This window comes from Microcaecilia unicolor, chromosome 3 (assembly GCF_901765095.1).
Source record: "Microcaecilia unicolor chromosome 3, aMicUni1.1, whole genome shotgun sequence".
In the NCBI taxonomy this organism is placed as follows: domain Eukaryota; kingdom Metazoa; phylum Chordata; class Amphibia; order Gymnophiona; family Siphonopidae; genus Microcaecilia; species Microcaecilia unicolor.
Genome location: NC_044033.1, coordinates 483578260 through 483600074, shown reverse-complemented (window position 1 = coordinate 483600074; position 21815 = coordinate 483578260). Strand labels below are relative to the sequence as shown.

At 43.0% G+C, this 21815-nt stretch overlaps 1 protein-coding gene across 5 annotated transcripts in view; it reads right to left on the bottom strand.

The window, feature by feature from the left end:
* Positions 1-21815, bottom strand: part of MYO6 (myosin VI) — a 407005-nt gene that overhangs the window by 132631 nt on the left and 252559 nt on the right. For all 5 annotated transcript variants that reach the window (XM_030199055.1, XM_030199058.1, XM_030199059.1 and 2 more), the window contains exons 18-19: positions 12279-12449; positions 6630-6668 (exon numbers count right to left, since the gene is read on the bottom strand). In XM_030199055.1, coding sequence (XP_030054915.1) covers positions 6630-6668; positions 12279-12449 — 210 coding nt within the window. The remainder of the gene's footprint in view (positions 1-6629; positions 6669-12278; positions 12450-21815) is intronic.

Sequence of the window (21815 nt, the reverse complement as noted above, 5' to 3'; positions counted from 1 at the left end):
TGTTTCCAATATCCGGGTGGGTGCCCACCTATGTAATAATGATCATCACACCATATGGTTTGATATAAGGGCGAAGGCAGAGTGCGGAAGCACAAAACTCAAAGTACTGGATTTCAGACATACTGATTTTGATAAAATGGGGGAATACCTGAAGAAGGAACTGTTGGTGTGGGAAGACGTAGGAGAAGTGGAAAAACAGTGGTCCAAGCTAAAGGTTGCTATAAATATGGCGACTGATCTTTTTGTGAGGAAAGTAAACAAAAACAAGAGAAGCAGGAAGCTTATATGGTTCTCCAAACAAGTACCTGAAAAAATAAGAGCAAAAGAGGCGTTGTTCAAGAAATACAAAAGAACGCAACGAGAGGATTACGGAAAAGATTATCGGATTAAACTGAAAGAAGCAAAGACGGAAATACGGCTAGCGAAACGCGAGTGGAAGAAAAAATGGCTAAAGATGTAAAGAGAGGTGACAAGACCTTTTTTCAGATACATTGGAGAAAGGAGCAGAGATAGGAATGGAATTGCGAGACTGAAAGATAATGAGAATGGCTATGTGGAGATTGAAGAAGATAAAGCAAACGTGCTAAACAATTATTTCTCTTCGGTGTTCACGAATGAAAATCCTGGAGAAGGACCGCAGTTGGCTGCCGAGAGAACATCTGGGAATGGAGTGGATACTGCGCCGCTTACGGAAGAAAGTTTATAAACAGCTGGAGAATCTGAAGGTGAACAAAGCTATGGGGCGGATGGGATACTGAAGGAGCTCAGAGAGGTCCTGGCAGGACCTCTTAAAGATTTATTTAATAGATCTTTAGAGACGGGAGAGGTTCCGCGAGATTGGAGACGAGCGGATGTGATCCCTCTTCACAAAAGTGGAGACAGGGAAGAAGTGGGAAACTACAGACCGGTAAGTCTCACGTCAGTGGTAGGAAAAATAATGGAGTCGCTGCTGAAAGAAAGGATAGTTAACTTTCTAGAAACCAACGGGTTACAGGACCCGAGGTAACATAGCTTTACCAAAGGAAAATCCTGCCAAATGAATCTTATTGACTTTTTTGACTGGGTGACCAAAGAACTGGATGAGGGGCATGCGCTAGATGTAATCTACTTGGACTTCAGCAAAGCCTTTGATACGGTCCCCCACAGAAGACTCGTGAATAAGCTGAAAGGGTTGAATTTAGGACCGAAAGTGGTGAACTGGATAAGAAACTGGTTGACCGACAGGTGGCAGAGGGTTGTGGTAAATGGAATCCGCTTAGAGGAAAGGAAGGTGAGCAGTGGAGTTCCTCAGGGGTCGGTGCTAGGGCCTATTCTGTTTAATATATTTATGGGAGATATTGCTGAAGGGTTGGAAGGAAAGGTGTGCCTTTTTGTGGATGACACGAAAATAGCCAATAGAGTGGATACCCTGGAGGGAGTAAAAACAATGAGAAGGGATCTCCGAACGTTAGAAGAATGGTCGAGGGTCTGGCAGTTAAAATTTAATTTGAAAATCACAACTCAACTTCACACCAGCTGTGTATTTCTAGTGCGAGACACTCCCACTCTTATGTAATCAGTTTCATCGAATGAATGGAGAAAAAAAGCTTCAGTATCGCCACCAATATTCGGCTACTAATAAAAAAGGCCCGTTTCTGTGAGAAATGAAATCAAGGTTTTCCTCAGAGTGTATGTTTGAGAAAGAGTGTGTGCGAGAGATGGAGTGTGTGTGTCACAGAGAGAATGAGAGAGAAAGAGTGTGTCAATGTTTGTGTGTGAGAGAGAGGTGGTAGCAAGTGTGTGTGTTTGTGAGAGAGAGAGAGAGTTAGTGTGTGCGAGTGTGTTTGTGAGAGACAGTGTGTTTGTGAGAGAGAGAGTGGGTGTGTGTGTGTGGGAATGAGAGTGCGTGCCAGTGCCTGCGTGCCTGGCAGCCTGCCTGCCAAGGGGCTTCCATCCCTCTGCCTGTCTCCCCACCTCCTACTCCTCCTGCACCATTCCCTGCCTGCTAGCACTGATGTTTCCCTGCATGCCTGCCTGCATGGCTGCCAAGGGGCCTCCCCTCCTCTGCCTCTCCGGCCACCTTGTAGTGCTTGCCTGGCTGCCAAGGGGCCTCCCCCCCTCTGTCTCTCTCCCCACCTCGTAGTGGTCCTGCACCCCTCCGTGGCACTTGATCGCCGTTATTCGCGACTCCTCCCCCGGCCTGCTAGCACGGAGCACGTGTACCTCTTGGTCATCCGGCCTTCCGTTGGTTTGTTTTGTGGAGGGTGGCAGCTTGGGGATCGTGGCAGTGTCGGCAGGTGTATGTACGGTAGGGTCGGGAGGGCGCAGGATGGCAGCGTCGGTGATCAGCTGTTTTGTGGAGGGAGGAGGATGGCAGCGTCAGGAGCAGCGGGGAGTCGAGTAGGAGGGCGGGGGTCCATTGGGCATTTCGTGGTGGACGGTGGGTGAGGGGGAGGGGGTCGAGCAGTGACTCGGGAGAGAGCAGTCAGCAGCGGGTGGACAGGGGAAGGTGCGTCCTTGGGGGGGAGGGGGGAGAGAGAGGAGCTGGCGTGTTACCTTACTGCTCCCTTCCCGTACTGTTTCTTTGTTTGATCGTTGCTCCACCGTCGACATAATGGTTGCTCCGTCGACGTCATCACGTTGGACGCGAGGGCGTGACTGACAGAAATGGACAGATGGTCAGTCGAGAGGCTTCACCGCCACGAACCCTTCACGGAAGTCGATGGAGCTGGAGTGGCTTCATTAGAACGTTGGGCTCGCGAATTATGTCCGGAAGGGGCGTGGCTGAGGGCGGGTGTATGAGTGAGAGTGAGTGATGCTGACAGGCTACAACACTACAGGGCTTCACTGTTTCCCTGCCACACTGTGAGCTTCAGTGAGCTTCAGAACTGGAGGTGAGCTTGAGCTTTATTATATTAGATAAGGCATGAGCTCGGAGTGCCATCTTATAGCTTTAAAAAACTCCATTCATAATTGTATAATTTAAACTGATCTTCTTGCGCTGTACTGATCAGCTAATCACTCTAAGTGTCCCCACTAATTAATTTCTACAATCAATCTCGATATAAAGTTCAGTCCTGTCCAATGAGATCAAACAGGGAACACCATTAAAAATCACTTAGCTTATCTCAGCATTGTAGTGTTCTCCTCATATGGTGTACTCCACTCCTCAACCCGACAGGAAGCCCCCGGTTTCGCGATTGCTGCGTCAGGGGTTTAAATTGTGTCTCTTATTGTATCAACGGTTCCGCTTCAATAATATATCAACAGTGCTCATCCCATCTGCTGTATCCAGGAATCGTTGCTCACGACTGACCAATACCTCGAAACTTAATGCCAAGAAGTGTAGAGTGATGCACTTGGGGTGCGGAAACCCAAAAGAGAGATACCGGATAGGAGGGGAGAGATTAGTAAGCTCGACTCAGGAGAGAGACCTTGGGGTGTTGGTGTCAGAGGATCTGAAGGTGAAGAAACAATGCGACCAGGCGATGGCCGTGGCCAGAAGGATGCTAGGCTGCATAGAGAGAAGCATAACCAGCAGAACAAAGGAGGTGTTGATGCCCCTCTACAAGTCGTTGGTGAGGCCCCACTTGGAGTATTGTGTTCAGTTTTGGAGGACATATCTTGCTAAAGATGTAAAAAGGGAAAGGGAAGGGAATGGGACTTATATACCGCCTTTCTGTGGTTTTCCCAACTACATTCAAAGCGGTTTACATATTATATATAGGTACTTATTTGTACCTGGGACAATGGAGGGTTAAGTGACTTGCCCAGAGTTACAAGGAGCTGCAGTGGGGATCGAACCCAATTCCCCAGGATCAGAGTCCGCAAAAAAAAGCTACGAAAATGGTATGGGATTTGCGTTGCAAACTGTACGAGGAGAGACTTGCTGACTTGAACATGTATACCTTGGAGAAAAGGAGAAACATGGGTGATATGATACAGACGTTCAAATATTTGAAAGGTATTAATCCGCAAACGAACCTTTTCCGGAGACAGGAAGGTGGTAGAACCAGAGGACATGAATTGAGGTTGAAGGGGGGGGCAGACTCAGGACTAATGTCAGGAAGTATTTTTTCACGGATAGGGTGGTGGATATGTGGAATGCCTTCCCGCGGGAGGTGGTGGAGATGAAAACGGTAATGGAATTCAAACATGCGTGGGATAAACACAAAGGAATCCTGTTTAGAAGGAATGGTTCTGTGGAATCTTAGCGGAGATTGGGTGGTGACGCCGGTAATTGAAAGCAAAACGGGAGCTAGACAGACTTCTACGGTCTACACCCTTATCATGACTGAATAGATAGGATGGGCTGGAGTGTACATTTTAAGGGGCTTCGATGTTAGCTTCAGAACTTAGTACAAGAAAAGTACTGGGCAGACTTCTACGGTCTGCTCCCTAAGAAAGGCAAGGACAAATCAAACTCGGGTATACATATAAAGTATCACATACCATGTAAAATGAGTTTATCTTGTTGGGCAGACTGGATGGACCGTACAGGTCTTTATCTGCCGTCATTTACTATGTTACTATGTATGTTAGTTTATTTTAAAGATAACACAGGTATCACTGTACCTTTATAAGACATGCTCTCAGAACTCTAATATTGCACCAATCCTTGTATACAAATTTATACCTACTCCAAATGTGTAAATGTGTCCACATACTCTACACAGGCACACAGGTATTTAATAACATGTGTGCATATACATCACAACAAATTATACCCACTGAAATGCCTACACAAACTCTTTGTCAATGTGCATGATTTCCCATACATAAAAAAAACTTTACATGCACAAATGTATACAGCCACTCTATGTAATGCAAGAGCCCAGCTACAATTAAATTCCTTCTTACTAACACAAACTCTATAACCAAAAATATATTCAGCATAATATTTAAAACAGGTTATATGTTCACCAGGATCCAGTGAGCTTATAAATCGCTTATCTGTGAATTTTTGGCCATTGTATGGTTAGTATCAGGCCAAAAATCCATTGAATAACTCTAAACTATGCATCTAACAGGGATGCACATCACCTGTCAAGGGTCAGAACCCAGATGGGATTACACAATTTTACAGGATTTTGACAATGAATATGCTTACAATCTATTTGCATTTACTGCCTCCACTGTAAGAAATATATCTCATGCATATTCATTGTGAAAGTCCTGACTTGACTGGGTTGTGGCCCTTGAGGATCAAACTTATGTACCTCTTCTGTATAGTAAGGGGCAGGTTTCCAGTGAGGAAGGGTGGGTCTTCAGAGTACCTGGATAGCAGCCTAAATGTATACAGCGACTGTGCTGCAGCTATAATATATGTATCAACTATCCATAAAGGGGGAGATTCTATATATGGCGCCTAAACATTGGCGCAAAAATCAATGCCGACTAAGCGTATTGTATAAGCGGCACCTAGATTTATTTATTTAGGCACAGTATATTGAATATGCTTAGTTGATATCTCAGCACCAAAAACTACGAACCTCCATTTACACCAATGAAAATGTGGAGTAAATCCCAGCGTGTACATTTAGGCGCACTGGAACATATTATATAACTACGTGTGTAAATTTCAAAATGTCCATTTCCTCGCCCATAACCATGCCCCCTTTTTGTCTGTGCACATTAGAATTTAGGCGCACTGCATTACAGAATGCGCTTAGCGAGTTGTGCGTGTAAATTCTAATTTTTGCCAATTAGTGCTCATTATTTCTTGTTCAGAGCTGTTATCAATGCTGATTAGCTTGTTAAGCCAATTAAGTCACGCACGTTGTTATAGAATACGCTTGGAGTTCGGTGCAGATCTCTAGGAACGCTATATAGAATCTGGGGGAAAGTGGCCCTGAACAGATGAATTAATTTAAATGAAGGTGTTTAAACTGATATGGTCACCAGTACCACTGAATACTGACTTCTTTAATACCACAAAGAATGAGAGAAAGACTATACTAAAAACCAACCTCTTCAAAACGGCCTACACTACAGATTCAACGTAAAACTCCACATCCGGCCACACAACTAAACCAAAGACCGTACCGGACAATATACAACCTCCCTCCTTTCGACCCTAATGGAGCTTAGAATACATCTACCCAGTGCGATTTTTCTAGCGTAAAAGTTGCCGGTACTCAAATGCCAGGCTACCCTTCAGGGGTGGTGATGTGGTGTGATCACTGAGGGACTCACCCCACAATAGCCAGGCCCCCTGCAACCAGTCACAGAATTGGTATGTAAGGGCCTGAGCTCTTTCATTAAAACTTGGGGACCATGGGTCAATTTTAGCAGAGAATGAAAAAGGTGCCGGTACTCAGTACCCCCAAGTACCCCCTCAAAAAAAGCCTTGCATCTACCTTATTCGAACACAACATAACCTTGTATCTGTTCTCTACCGGATTTGGCAAACGCCTTACAGTACTGTGTAAGCCACATTGAGCCTGCAAATAGGTGGGAAAATGTGGGGTACAAATGCAACAAATAAAAAATAAAATAAATATACTATGGTAATGAACAGAACCATGCTCCCACCACAAGGAGCGGGCCCAACCTCCCATTCCTCTTATCCCTTTCCAAAGTACTGAGCATCTTAACTAAAGGAGGCTTAAATGAAACTCTGAGGGAAGACAAATGAATAGGATACTCACAGTGCTCCGCAACTTTTCAAGCAGCAAATTTAACTGAGTCTGAAAAAGAAGGAAAAAAGAAAGTCACTATTATAGAGTGCCTCAGAATTATAAATAAAATCAATAGTTAAGTGACACAGGGATGCTAGCAAATGGCTGCTACCAGGGGCGTATCTGCTATGGGGCCACAGGGGCCTGGCCCCCGCAGATTTGCCCCTGGACCCCCCTACCGATGACACTCTCAACCCCCCCTCCTCCTGCCATCACTCCGCTGTCGCACCTCACCTCCCTTTGCTGGCGAGGGACTCCAACCCCCGCCAACCGAAGTCTCCGTCCTTCCTTCCTTACTTCGTTTGGGGTTGGTGGTTTCTGAAATCCTGCACGCATGCAGGACATCCCTGCAACGGCCTTCACTTAGAGACGTCCAAAATCGGGTTTCGATTATACCGATTTGGACGTCTCTGAGAGATGGACGTCCAACTACCGATTTATATCACTTTTGGACGTCCATCTCTTTCAAAAAATGAGCCTGATAGTCTGTCATTTTATAACAAAATAGCAAGAAAGACTCTTAGTGCCAAATACTATCCTCGTTAAAAGTTTTATACCAGGCAAAGTTATTTGTGGCACCCCAAAGAAACCCCTTACTACTGTAAGAGACTGGAAAATCTGAAATGGATGTACACAATTTACCCTTTTCTGTGTACACAGAAAGGGTGGTGGATGTCTGGAATGTCCTTCCACAAGAGGTTGTGAAGACTGAATTAAAGAATGCGTAGGATAAACAAAGGATCACTATATAGAAAAAGGATGGAATCCAATGAAAGCAAAACTTAAATGACCTCATAGCTGGAGTGAGCTTTGATAGCAGCTTCACAGTTTGGGAAGTTAAGACCAATGCCTTGCAGAATTCTGCAGTCTGGGTCTCGTAAATGTCAAAAACAGACAGGATCAAGGCTGGAAGTTGGGAAGTAGGACCAGTGCAGTCACACTTTTACTATCTGTGCCCCAAAACTGGAAGGGAGAAAGAGAGATTAAGCATATCAGTATTTAACCGTGAAGAAATGAAACCTATGCAGAGTGCCACATTCAACTCTGGCCATCTTGATGGACAGCCTGGATGGACTGGGCAGGTCTTTATCTGTCGACATTTACTATGTTACTATGTTAACAAGTAACCCGGATGTCCTTCGTTTTTTTGTGGGGGTGGGGAAGGCTAACTTGCTTCGTTCTACGAACCGATGTGTTTTCCCACGTTGGGACCTTAATTTGGTACTCTCAGTACTGACCAAACCTCCCTTTGAGCCTTTGTCCACTTGTACTTTGAAGGATTTGACTCTGAATGCAAAGTAAATAGAGCGTAGGAATCTCCTCTAAAGTCTCCTCTGATCTCTGTACTACATAAAGGGGCACCTGGAAGGAGAGCATTTTGCTGCTTATCAGGTTTAATATCTGTTCAGGAGCCAGATCTTCTCCTGCCCATTCTCTCTTATCTTTTAGTCTTCCAGTGAACCTGATTATGTGCTGCAGTAATTGTAGCAATTATAATTCCAGAGGACCAGTACAGCATCTCTGGTCCCATAAGAAGACTGTAGGTACTTATAAACTGTCACATAGTCAGAATGTACTAAAATTAACATGGATCATACAGTAAAGCTTCTTTTCTCTAACAGTAAACCTGGCTTATTATTTTGTAACTCTGCTAAGTTTCAGTTCACTTTCTTACCCCTTTTTCTTCCCCTAACCCCATGATCACAGCCAAATAGAATTGTGTGAGCCCCCCCCCCCCCCCCATCCCAAGGGGTACAGAATAATGATGTAGCTATAAAGTGACCACACAGGTCATGACCCCAAAAGCAGGTTTTATGACCCCCCCATTGGTATCCCGACCACAGAGACAGAGCCGGGGTCCGGGGCAGGGCCACCGCAGCCACTCTCCACTCTCCTCCTCCCTTATTCGGGCCACCACTTCCCCACACCCAGTACCTTCCTGCATCTGCTTTTCACATGGGTCCTGACACACAGGAGCTGAAGAGAGACAGGCTAGACCCGGGGAATCTTGCCCCCACTGCCCCCCCCCCTCTCTGTGGCCCTGCCTGACTCACAATTTGGGAAGCTCTCCACTACTCTCTCAGTGAAAAGCAGGACACTGAGCTCTTTCATGCAGACATAGCTCAGCAACTTAGGGGTTTGATAGTCAACATGATTTAACTGGCCAAAAATGACTCCTGGCCAGTTAAATTGCCTGTTCGGGGCTTAACACATGACTATCTCTACTTCAGAAAGCAGATGAAACTTGGCTCTTCAAACAGGCCTTCAACAGAAGAAGTAAATGACACCGGCTGCAAATACTATAGCAGGACATATTTATCCACTCCTACCCTATCCAAGATAATGTTCGAGCACCTTTCTAACCTCATTTGCAACCTTCTTTAAACTAGTCCCATATTTTCTTTCTCCTGTTACTCTCCGTTATCTATCTATATGTTCCAGCTTTGCTTACACCCTATGCTGTCTATTGAAATGTTTTATTGTGTATTGTGTTCACACTGTAATGTAGCATAGTATGCCAAACTTTTTATTGTGGTTATTGTCTAATGTTTATGTTCGACTTATTCCTGCTGAACACTGCCTCAAGTGAATTTCTTCAAAAAGGCGGTAATTAAATCCTAATAAATGAATAAAATAAATACATCTTCAGCAGCACTTAACTGGTTAGCACAGAACTCTAAACTGGCTATTTTGGGATATTCTGGGAGCAAAGTCAGCAAAGCCGGTTAAATGCTGATATTCAGAATTTTAATAACCAGGTTCTCCTTGTGATTCTGGGCAAGTCACTTAACCATCCAGTGCACCAGGTACAAAATAAGTACCTGTATATAATATGTAAACTGCTTTGATTGTAACCACAGAAAGGTATTATCAAGTCCCATTCCTTTTCCCCATTCCCTTTATGCAGTAACCCATAGTTGGTTAAGTGCCGAATATCTTACTTAACCAACTTGGAAATTCAATGCCAAATTACATTTCCGCTTTTAACACTGGTCAGCAAATCACTGTTTGCCGCCTGCTGAATATCGTGCCCTTAGTGTCAAAGGTTAAGGCAAAATCCAGATGCCATAGAAACACAAAACTCAAAGGATGCTTGTGCATTAAGCAATGAGGAACTTCCTTTCTACTATAATAATTTCCACCGCCAACGTTCTGAAGCTGACTCCGTGGCTTCACTGACGTGAAGGGTTCGTTAGGTTCGTCAGTCTGTCACCATCTCTCTGTCCCGCCCTCACGTCAAAACGTGATAACGTCGAGGACGGAACAGTGAGAGGCAAGGCAACCAATCAACGTGCTTCCCTACTCCTCCAAGCGCTGCACCACAGAACCCCCCCCCCCCTCTGCGCATCACCCAAGCCCCCACCCCGGCACATCAAACACCCCCCCCCCGAAGCATATCAACACCCCCCCCCCCCAGCGCAACAAACCCCCCCTCTCCACCCGCAGCTGCAAGTGGTAACGCTGTCCGGCCGCTGCTGCTTCTCCTGTTGAGCAGCAGCAGCCACTACAAAAAGAAAAGAAATAAAAAATGTTTTTAAACACAGCCCAAATCATTCGCAAATGCCCAAGTCTTAAAACGCAGTCTCTGCAGCCGCTCCTCCTCTCGCCTGTCAAGTCACTGCGCTCCTCCGGGGTCTTCCTCCAGGGGCAGCTTATCATCTTTATGGCAGACTTATTACCAGTGTCTTCAAACAATTAACTTGTCTAAGGTTTGGCTCTTTGAAAACCTGTTGGTCTTTTTTTCAGGTCATTTATTTCATAGACAGTTTTTCCAATTTTTTAGAGGGTGGAGGGTGAGGGAGGGGCGAGGAATACAATGCTATCATTGTTTGTGCCATGAAAAATCTGCTCCCCTATATCACACTATCAGGGGCATTTTTGATATGACATCTAAATCTGATTTTGGACGTTTTACAAAAACCATCCAAAAATCCAGTAGTGAATATGGTCATTTTCAAACCAAAAAACGTCAAAAGGTTTGGTTCAAAAATGAATATTTGTTATACATTTTTGTGCTCAATGTGTCTATCTTTTAGGATCATTTGTGAAGAAAAAAAATATCAAAGGCAAAAACGCACAAAAAGCTTGCCACTGGGATGTATGGGGGGGCAGCTTTCTCAGCAGACTGGCCACACAGATATCCCGGAAGAGCAGTGGGGCACCCTAGGGAGCACTGCAGTGGACTTCACATAAAAGGCCCCAGGTACACATCTCACCGTTACCGCCTTATATTGTATTGTGAGCCCTCCAAAACGCACAAAAAAACCTACTGTACCCAACTGTACATCACTACAATAGCCCTTATGCCTGCAGGTGTCACCTATATTTAGGTACAGTACATATTTAGTGTTTTTTTGGAGGGTTCACATGTTCCACCGACCCACTGTTAGGGTGGGATATTGTCCTGGGTCCCCTTCTCTACAGCCCACTGCACCGACCACTAGGCTATTCCAGGGACCTGCTTACTGCTCTACTAGGACTGGCCATAACATCTGAAGCTGTCATTCAGGTTGGTATGTATTGTTTCTTTCACATCTTTGGAGGGTAGGAAGGGGTCAGTTACCACTGGAGGAGTAAGGGTGGAGGGGGGGGGGTCATGCCTTAATCCCTCCAGTGGCCATCTCATCATTTGGGGCACATCTTTGTGACTTAGGCATGATTGAAACAGGTCTAGACCAAAACGTCCAACTTTTAGCCCTGAACGATTTTGCTTTGTTCCATTAAGGCAGAAAAACAGTTTTGGGAATGTCCAAATCCTGCTCCCACGCAACTAGGACGCACTGCAGAGAAAAACGTCTCAAATACAAGTTTTAAAAATTGTGTTTTGAACTTTTTTGGAGAAAAACATACAAATGCCACTTAGATGTTTTTCTCTTTTGAAAATGAGCCCCAATAGCTTCAATAGGAGGCTAGCAGCTATTTATAACTGTTGTAATGATACACCAACACAACAGTTACCTAATTCCCTGTACTCAGCTCTACAAACATTTCTTCTGTACAGTGAGAACAGTTTTTATATAGTATCACTGCTTTACAGTATATAAGTGGAAAAACTTTTCAACGGCCTGTTAAACACTCACAAAAAAGATTTGGCAAAAGATGTAAGAAAGATGCATGTCTATATAATGCTCAGTAGTCCTGTCACGGCAGCCACACAAACAAGGACCTCAAAAGTAAATGATTTACCTGCAGCCCCCAGCTGTGCCTGTACTTCCTCTTAACTTCCCTATAGTCCAATCTAGTCATCCTGAGTCGAAATAAACCAGCAAAACTAAAGCAGCAGAATGAGGAAATGGAACAGGAAACAAGTAGAGAAGAATTCTGAAGGTCAGCTTTACAGTAAGCAGAAGAAAAGAGCATTAAGCATTATAGTTAGGTAATGAAAAAAAATCAACATAGCTTAGGAGTGAATGCAGATATTTCTATATAAGCAGTTATTTTTTTTCGCTCAACATTGTATAACCTGGTACTGGGGAAAGAGAACATTCTAAATACCATAATTGAAAGAATAAAATCCATTAACATGTCACTTCTGCAGTGATTTAACATTGTGTACAGTGTTTCAATTAATAGAAAGCAGCAATGCAGTACCTATTATGGTTTTCGTCATTCTCCTACCTTGAATTTATTGCCCACGCTAATGAAGCTCAGTTTTCCTGTTTTTTGTTTGGGGTCCTTATTGTTGTTGACCGTTTCAAAGAGTTCCCGGACAAACTTATCCTTGGATTCACAAACCAGTGATTCAAGAGACATATGCAAAGCATCATTATTCTTCTCGACAAACTGGGTCTGTAAAGGAAATTATAACAGGAGAATGTTAATACTAAATTTCTGAACTGGTGCTGACTGTTCTATTGAATTAAAAAAAAGTTTTATATCAGTCTTGAGAATGATTATTAATAAAGTCATGATGGGCATAGTTTTGACACCACCATACCTAATAAGAGTTAAATTTGTTACCAATAGTGAAATGGTTCTGTGCACTTAGAACCTAAGGAGCCAAGTCTAAAGCGAGTACACCCATTAAAGGCACCCTTTTGCCACTTAGTGGGAGTCTAATCCATAAAGGCATCTCAGCACCCAGATTCCATTATAGAATGCTAGCGGAAACATTTACTCACCCGCAGATACACTGGGCACAGATCTGCCATAAGCACAGAAACGTAAATGCAGCAGGAACACACTTAGGACTAGATTCAGTAAATGATGCCCAAATATGGGCATCTAAAAAAAAAAAGAGCGCTGAGCACTTATTCTATATATCCATGTGACTAAATTAGGCATGGATCTCCCATATTCTCTAATACTGTGTGGATCTGAAGTGAACGCCCCTGACCCGCCCATGCCCCTCTCATGGCCATGCCCCCCTTTTCAGTTGCACGCTGAAAGATGCACATGTAAATTCAAATTGTTGGCAATCAGCATCAATAATTGATTGTTAGAACCCAATTACTACCACTAATTGGCTCACTACTCAATTAAACATGCGAATTGGGCACACATCCAAATCTGCACACGGAACTTTGAGTGCCATTTATAGAATTTGGAAGTTAATTTACAGTTTTCTGTCAGCTACATTCTAAGTAGAAACCCTGCCCATTGCCTACCCCATGTACTGACAGACTAGACCACTAATATGTGCCCTTACAGAATAACGCTAAGGTGACCTGCTAGCATATAAGTATCTGACTGGAGGAGTAGCCTAATGGTTAGTGCAGTGGGCTGGGAAATTGGGTTTGATTCCCATTGTAGATCCTTGTGACCATGGGCAAGTCACTCAACATTCTATTGTCAAGTTAAAAACTTAGAATATGAGCCCACTAGGGATAGAAAGGCAGTATTATCAAATCCATAACCCTTTAGTATTCTGTAAATTTACAAGTGGAAGGGTTGGATAAATACAGGCTTCCAGTTATAGAATTGCCCATTAACCCCTTGTGCAATCAAATTTCCAACTAACTTGCAAATTTGCATGCACAAGTTATAGAATAAGGTCACTTGCATGTGTAACTTAATTCAATAATTGGCTGTTAATTGGAGTTAACAACCAATTATTGGCTATAATTGGACTTAATTTATGCTAATTGGCATCAATTATCAGTTGTGCATGTTACTGCTTTTAGATGCTATGTTATAAGTTGTGCACTCAAATTCCAGAGTGTGCAACTTCAAAGGGGGGGAGGATCTGGGAGGGGTATGGGTAGGTCAGATGCAGGTTAAAGAATGCTATCATTTATGCACCTCAACATTTACACCAGCCACTGAGTTGGCGTAAGTACTTGTGCCTAAAGTTAGGTGCATAAATGTGGACTTACGCTAGTATTCTACAACAGCAGTTCTGTGCATTAACTGCCATTAAGAAAGAGGCAAACCCAGTAAGGGGAGGCCGCCCACAAACGGGCCAAAGGCCAGCGAAGACGAGGGGGAAGGGGAGGGGTTTAGGAAAGAGTAGGGACAAAGAGTAGTTACAAGGGAAGGTGGTAAGGAGGGAGTTAAAGAATAAAGGGGGAGGGGCGACGGACAGGAAGGATACAGGAAAAGAGTCATAGAGTCTTTTTGAGCCAGCAAGCACGGGAGGAGCAGCGCTGACCCAACCCACCCCCCCAACAGGCAGCAGCTGTCGCAGCTAGGCGTCGGGCTACAGCGGTTATACAATAACAGCGACGGGTACACAGCAGATTAACAGATAAAAGTGATAAGTTATGTGGTAAATCGTTATTTGAAAGAGTTGATTGTACAGTTGAAATGTAAGCAAAGAAATATATCCCTGCATCGTAGCCGAGTCACAGCTTGTCTCCTGGCTTCGACGGCCGGGAGGCCCAGATCAGCAGATTGGAAAAGATGTTAGGTGCATCCTTCAACAGGATACACCGTAGAGACAACGCGTGAGACAGGACAGAGAGGAAACAGGGTGCTTGGACGGCACAACCTGTGAGACAACAAAAGAAGCTGTGTACCCAGGCAGGAGAAGTGTTAACATTTGTGATGGCAAGTAATGTAATATGTTATGTATTAAGTGTAGAAATACAATGTTAGATGTTCCTGGCTGCGGCCAAATAAATTCCAATTTCTGTCGAAAGCCGTCTCCAGTGTACTAATGTGTGACACAAGAGGCTATGTCTGAGTATGTGCTGAATGTCCGAGTTGTAGAATTCATGCTTAGCATGTATCTTCTTGGCACCTAAATTTCGGCATGCTTTTTTTTTTTAATTTAACTTTTAAGCAAATCAAACAAGATCCAATAATTTTAACAAAAATATTACATAAGTCTTATTAGACCACAAACTAGGAAGGGTGGATAAGGAAAACATAGGAGCTTATATCAAGAGAGAAAAATATACTATTGCATAAGGCTTAACGTGTATATCCACTGCACATTGTATTACATAAATCAATCAATCCTAGGCGTTCAAACTGACTGCGCTCTTTAAGTTAATGCCATGGCCAAATACATGTTTCTTCCTAATGAGAAAGCTTAGTACCATTCAGAAGTACTTTGAAATCGGTCAACATGAATGGTTGATACATGCACTGCTACTATCATCTCTTGATAACTGTAACTTAAATATACCTGGGCTACACAAAGACCAGACTTCAAGCCATTCAAAATATAGCAATCAGACTAATATTCAGGCTATCAAACTTGACAGTGTCTCCCCTTTTTCACATCAAACTATATTGGCTCCTCATTGAGGCGTTTTTCAAATTGGCATACTTCCTTTTTAAAACACTACAAGGAATGATCCCCAGCTATTTGCTAGCTCATTTCTGCTTTGCAACCTCAACCAGAACTAGGAGACAGGAAGCTGCCAATTTTTTCACTTTCCCCTCATCTAAGGGCAAGAAGAGACTAGCGCTCTTTGACAAATCTCTTGCCGGAATGATTTCTCCTTCACAATCATATCTCATGTTTCAAAAGAAGATAAAAACTTTCTTAAGGAATATGCATTATAATTAAATTTCTGCTTGTTTCCAAAGCAATCACTGTAATTCTCAGAGGAATGTTCTGATCTCTATATCCCTATAAGAAGTTTGTAAACGGCTTAGAAATGAAAAGGTGATAGCGGGATATAAGCCCAAGTGTAATGTAAAGCTGGATATGGGGGAGAGAAGAGAGAGCAATGTGCAAGTTAAAAATTTTTAACGCAAGTTGAACATCTACTGTCAGATTCTATAGATTGTGCCTTAATTCCAGTGCAGAAATTGAAACGTACTCTATAAAAATGCACGTAACTTAATTGGTTAACTAATCAGCGCTGTTAACTAGATGTTAACAAGCAATTATCAGCACTAATTGGCATTAAGATTTACACGCACATCTAAGCATATTCTGTAACGTGGTATGTGTAAATTCTAAGCTGCATAGTTGAAGGGGGCGTAGCACAGGCATTTCCAAAATCTATGCGTATTGTTATTGAACACACCCGCTCTGCGCCTTAAGTGTCGGGATTTACACCAAGTAAAACATGGCATAAATGGCCTCAACTAAATTTGTTCACGTGGAAAGGTGCTCGGCGTATTCTATATATCACCTGAAAATTTAAGTCTATTCTATAAAATGTAGACGTACTTTTGAGAATACACCAAAGTGGAATATTTTTCCACGCAGATTTTTCATGCACCATATAGCGAAGATACAGTGGGGGAAATAAGTATTTGATCCCTTGCTGATTTTGTAAGTTTGCCCACTGACAAAGACATGAGCAGCCCATAATTGAAGGGTAGGTTATTGGTAACAGTGAGAGATAGCACATCACAAATTAAATCCGGAAAATCACATTGTGGAAAGTATATGAATTTATTTGCATTCTGCAGAGGGAAATAAGTATTTGATCCCCCACCAACCAGTAAGAGATCTGGCCCCTACAGACCAGGTAGATGCTCCAAATCAACTCGTTACCTGCATGACAGACAGCTGTCGGCAATGGTCACCTGTATGAAAGACACCTGTCCACAGACTCAGTGAATCAGTCAGACTCTAACCTCTACAAAATGGCCAAGAGCAAGGAGCTGTCTAAGGATGTCAGGGACAAGATCATACACCTGCACAAGGCTGGAATGGGCTACAAAACCATCAGTAAGACGCTGGGCGAGAAGGAGACAACTGTTGGTGCCATAGTAAGAAAATGGAAGAAGTACAAAATGACTGTCAATCGACAAAGATCTGGGGCTCCACGCAAAATCTCACCTCGTGGGGTATCCTTGATCATGAGGAAGGTTAGAAATCAGCCTACAACTACAAGGGGGGAACTTGTCAATGATCTCAAGGCAGCTGGGACCACTGTCACCACGAAAACCATTGGTAACACATTACGACATAACGGATTGCAATCCTGCAGTGCCCGCAAGGTCCCCCTGCTCCGGAAGGCACATGTGACGGCCCGTCTGAAGTTTGCCAGTGAACACCTGGATGATGCCGAGAGTGATTGGGAGAAGGTGCTGTGGTCAGATGAGACAAAAATTGAGCTCTTTGGCATGAACTCAACTCGCCGTGTTTGGAGGAAGAGAAATGCTGCCTATGACCCAAAGAACACCGTCCCCACTGTCAAGCATGGAGGTGGAAATGTTATGTTTTGGGGGTGTTTCTCTGCTAAGGGCACAGGACTACTTCACCGCATCAATGGGAGAATGGATGGGGCCATGTACCGTACAATTCTGAGTGACAACCTCCTTCCCTCCGCCAGGGCCTTAAAAATGGGTCGTGGCTGGGTCTTCCAGCACGACAATGACCCAAAACATACAGCCAAGGCAACAAAGGAGTGGCTCAGGAAGAAGCACATTAGGGTCATGGAGTGGCCTAGCCAGTCACCAGACCTTAATCCCATTGAAAACTTATGGAGGGAGCTGAAGATGCGAGTTGCCAAGCGACAGCCCAGAACTCTTAATGATTTAGAGATGATCTGCAAAGAGGAGTGGACCAAAATTCCTCCTGACATGTGTGCAAACCTCATCATCAACTACAGAAGACGTCTGACCGCTGTGCTTGCCAACAAGGGTTTTGCCACCAAGTATTAGGTCTTGTTTGCCAGAGGGATTAAATACTTATTTCCCTCTGCAGAATGCAAATAAATTCATATACTTTCCACAATGTGATTTTCCGGATTTAATTTGTGATGTGCTATCTCTCACTGTTACCAATAACCTACCCTTCAATTATGGGCTGCTCATGTCTTTGTCAGTGGGCAAACTTACAAAATCAGCAAGGGATCAAATACTTATTTCCCCCACTGTACTTACCTGTAGCAAGTATTCTCCGAAGACAGTAAGCCTTATATTCTCACAATATAAGTGTCTCATGCTCCACAAAGCTCTTTAAAGCTTGTTATAAGCTCTGGACTGGGCAACGCAGCTCTGTGTTACCCAGTCCAGAGCTTATAACAAGCTTTAGAGAGCTTTGTGGAGCATGAGACATGATCCCCTATGCATGCGCGAGTGCTTTCCCACCCAGGGCAACGGCGCGGTTACTGCAGTTAAATACTACAGCATGAAAAAGTAAAATAATAGGAGACAACTCCTAGGGGAGGTGGGAAGGATTGTGAGAATATGAGAATATAATATTGTGATGGGTGTTTATCTTTAGCGCATGATTTTAGTGCGTGCTATAAAGTTTGTGTGCCTACATTACATCGAGAAGGTAAATCTTATCCCAGTTGTGCATGCCATAGTAACATCAAGACTGGATTACTGCAATGCACTATACAATGGTCTGACTACAAAGGGCCTGCACCAGCTCCAGTTGATTCGGAATGCAACAGCAAGACTCATAGAAGGTTACAAGCGCACATCACACCATTTTTGCAAAAACTTCATTGGCTACCAGTACAATACAGGGCTAAATTTAAAACTCTGTCTGATCTTCAAGGACCTGAAAGGAAATGGCCCTGAGTATCTGAAGAATAGGATGATCCTCCACACACCGCCAAGGACACTAAGGTCCTCACAAGGACTTTCACTAACTACACTCTCTCCAAAAGACATTACACGATGTGATACCTGCAAGCGAGCCTTCTCCGGAAAAGCCCCCACACTCTGGAATGCATTGCCTGAAAGGCTCCGCTTAACACAAGACTACCTCTACTTCAAGAAGCAGGTGAAAGCTTGGCTCTTCAACCAAGTCGTTAATGGAAGAAGTAACTAACTTGTTAGTCTCACTCATACACACAAGGATTGTCTCGGGCTGCACATTCTGCAGCGGGACATGTTTATCCAATCCTACCCTAGCTGAGATAATATTTAACCATCTCTCTGACCTCATGTGCAACTTTCTTCAAATCAATCACCTTACTTTCTAATTCTTCCTACTTTCTTACTCTCTATATGATACAACTTTGCCTTACCCCTCACTACCAATTATAATGTTCTAATACATATTGTATTGTCATTGCAAGTAGTATACCATAATCTATAATATCTTACTTCCAAGGATTGTCGTATGTGTTAACCAGGACCCCCAATGCTATTGTTAGTTTGTCAAACTGACATCAACACCTCCACCCCTGGTCTATCACCAACTGGTGAAACAGAACCTTAATATAAAGGATTCCAGGGATTCTGTGGGGTTATTCTTATCATAGGTCTTAATGCCCAATTGTTATAATTTATACCATACCAAAAACTACTTGACTTTGCATTGGCTGGCTTGAATCAACACATACTGTTACATCTTACATCAAAGTATCTTGACCACACTAATTGTTAATTTATTCCATTTCCAAATACCCTCATTATTTTACTACTTGTGCCTAACCACATTATCCCCTCAGTCCCATGTATAGTGCACTTAGCTGAGTTCTTTGATCTTCTCCAGCCGGCTGGTAACGTTCTCCTATGTTTCCAACCCTGTCTCCTGTTCATGAGATCATGAGGTGTGCGGTAATGCTTTCGCTGGTATGAGTGTATTCGGATTACTTCGTAACCCCGTTCCTTCCTTTCTCTTTACTTTTGATTTAAACTTTCTTTTCCGACAAGCACGTCTTGTTTCGCGATGTCAATCGCTGCTTCAGGAACTTTTTATTACTCTATTTCATGCTTTTGATTCCGATGCTATGGCGCACAAGATGGCCGCGGTATTTCAATGACACCCTCAGGAACCTCCTCCAATCACCTTGCACCTTTTGTTTAAAGGGCCAGTTAGTAGAACGCCTTCCATTCTACATTTTTATTCAGTCCTCTAGGCATGGTTGTTTTAAATTGATAAATCAATCGCTGTTCCCGCTGCCATAGTTGTTGTTTAATATCCCCCCTCTCATTCCCTTGCTAATCACTTCCAAAACTATAAACTGCATTTGATCAAAAGAATGACCCTCCTCTGCACAGTGTTGTGCCATAGGTGCCTCTGGTTTTTTATGCACAATTCCATGTTTATGTTCTATAATTCGTGTTTTGAATTTTCTTGAGGTGTGTCCTATATAAATCTTACTGCATGGGCACCTACATGCATACACTACGTTCTCTGTATCACAATTTGATTGTCCTCTCACTTTGATCGTTTTTTGACCATGCTCCCATTCTAAAGTTGATCCCTCTATAATATTTGGACAAATACTGCATCTACCACATTTCTTGTGTATTCCAGTAGTTATCTGCCCCTTAGTCCACACGTCTGATCTGCAAAGAGTGTCCTGCAGATTCGTGTTTCTATTGTATGACACCATCAATCTTTTATACCATGCCATACTTTGTATTGTTGTTCAAATATTTTTACTGCTCTAATTACCTACTGCTCATATTTGATCTAGTCTTACTGTACACCGCCTTGAGTGAATTCCTTCAAAAAGGCGGTAAATAAATCCTAATAAATCCTATATAATAAAAAGCACCTCCAACATTCTGAAGCTGACTCCATGGCACTGTGGCAGTGTAGGGTTCGTAAGTCTGTAGTTCAGCGTTTCATTGGCTCTCACTGTCAACGAAGAACCAATCAGACAGAACGGAACTTGGAGGAGGGAAGTGGAGTGGATTGAATCTCTAACAAACAATCATATACAGGGAGGTACGAACATCAGTGGAGGCAAGTGCACAGAACGGAAGGAAGGAAAGACAAACATTTAATCACTTTGTCACTCACACACATCACACACACACTCAATCACTCTGTGTATCTCTCTCTCTTACACTGTCTGTAAAACACACTGTCACTCTCAGTCTCTCACATGGGCAACTGTATGTTGCATTCTCATGAGTAAGGAGCTCTTCTGATGTGATTGTTAAACTGATTCAAGAGCCTGAACAAGGAAAACTTTTACCACATTGTAACACAGTTTACACAAAAAATATTGCATATAAAGAAATCTTACACATGTAAACAACAATTATATTCAGAATACAACCGTGGAAACATTAATGGCAGGAACTCATTACATTGCTAGCGCCCGTTTCATTGCGTTAAGAAACGGGCCTTTTTTACTAGTAAATAAATAAAATACACGGCTTGGTAAACAGAGCCCTAAATTAAACTGAGCGTGCAAACTGGGTACACACCTATATTTGCACACGCAATTTTGAGCGCCATATATAGAATTAGAGTGTAAATAAAGCAAAATTTGTTAGTCTTCAGAAAAAATGCTAATATATAAAAATAAGAACATATTGCTTTATTGTTTACTGAAAAAATGTAAGGGTCCTGATACTAAGCTGCAAAACGAAATGGCCTTAGCATGTGCTTAGGTGGGTCTTTCCCATTCATTTAGGTCATTTTTACCATAGCTATGAAAAAGGGCTATTTTCTATCTGTGGGAAAAGGTGATTAGTTTCAGATCCAAATTGTTGAGAATGGCCAATTTTTCATGTCCTGGGTCCATAAGCAGACAGGGAAAGTTAGAAGTTTGATCTCGGTTTAGACTGTTGTATTACAAATTGTTTGCTCTAACAGAATTCATTAAAACCTCATTTTTTTGTTTTTGGAGACTTTAAACACTTTTTCTCAGAGATGGTCACATATGGCCATGTGCTAATGTTAGCATTACCAATCAGCCATAAAAAAAAAATTATGACAGGAGCACTTACTGCCACCTATTTAGGAGGCAGTAAGGACTCCTGTGTTAACTTGTATGCTAACCGGTAATAAAATGCACTAACTGGTCAGCACAGAACACCTTCTCTCCATCCCTCACACGTCCCCTCAAGAAAATGACAACAAAATAATTACCATGCACA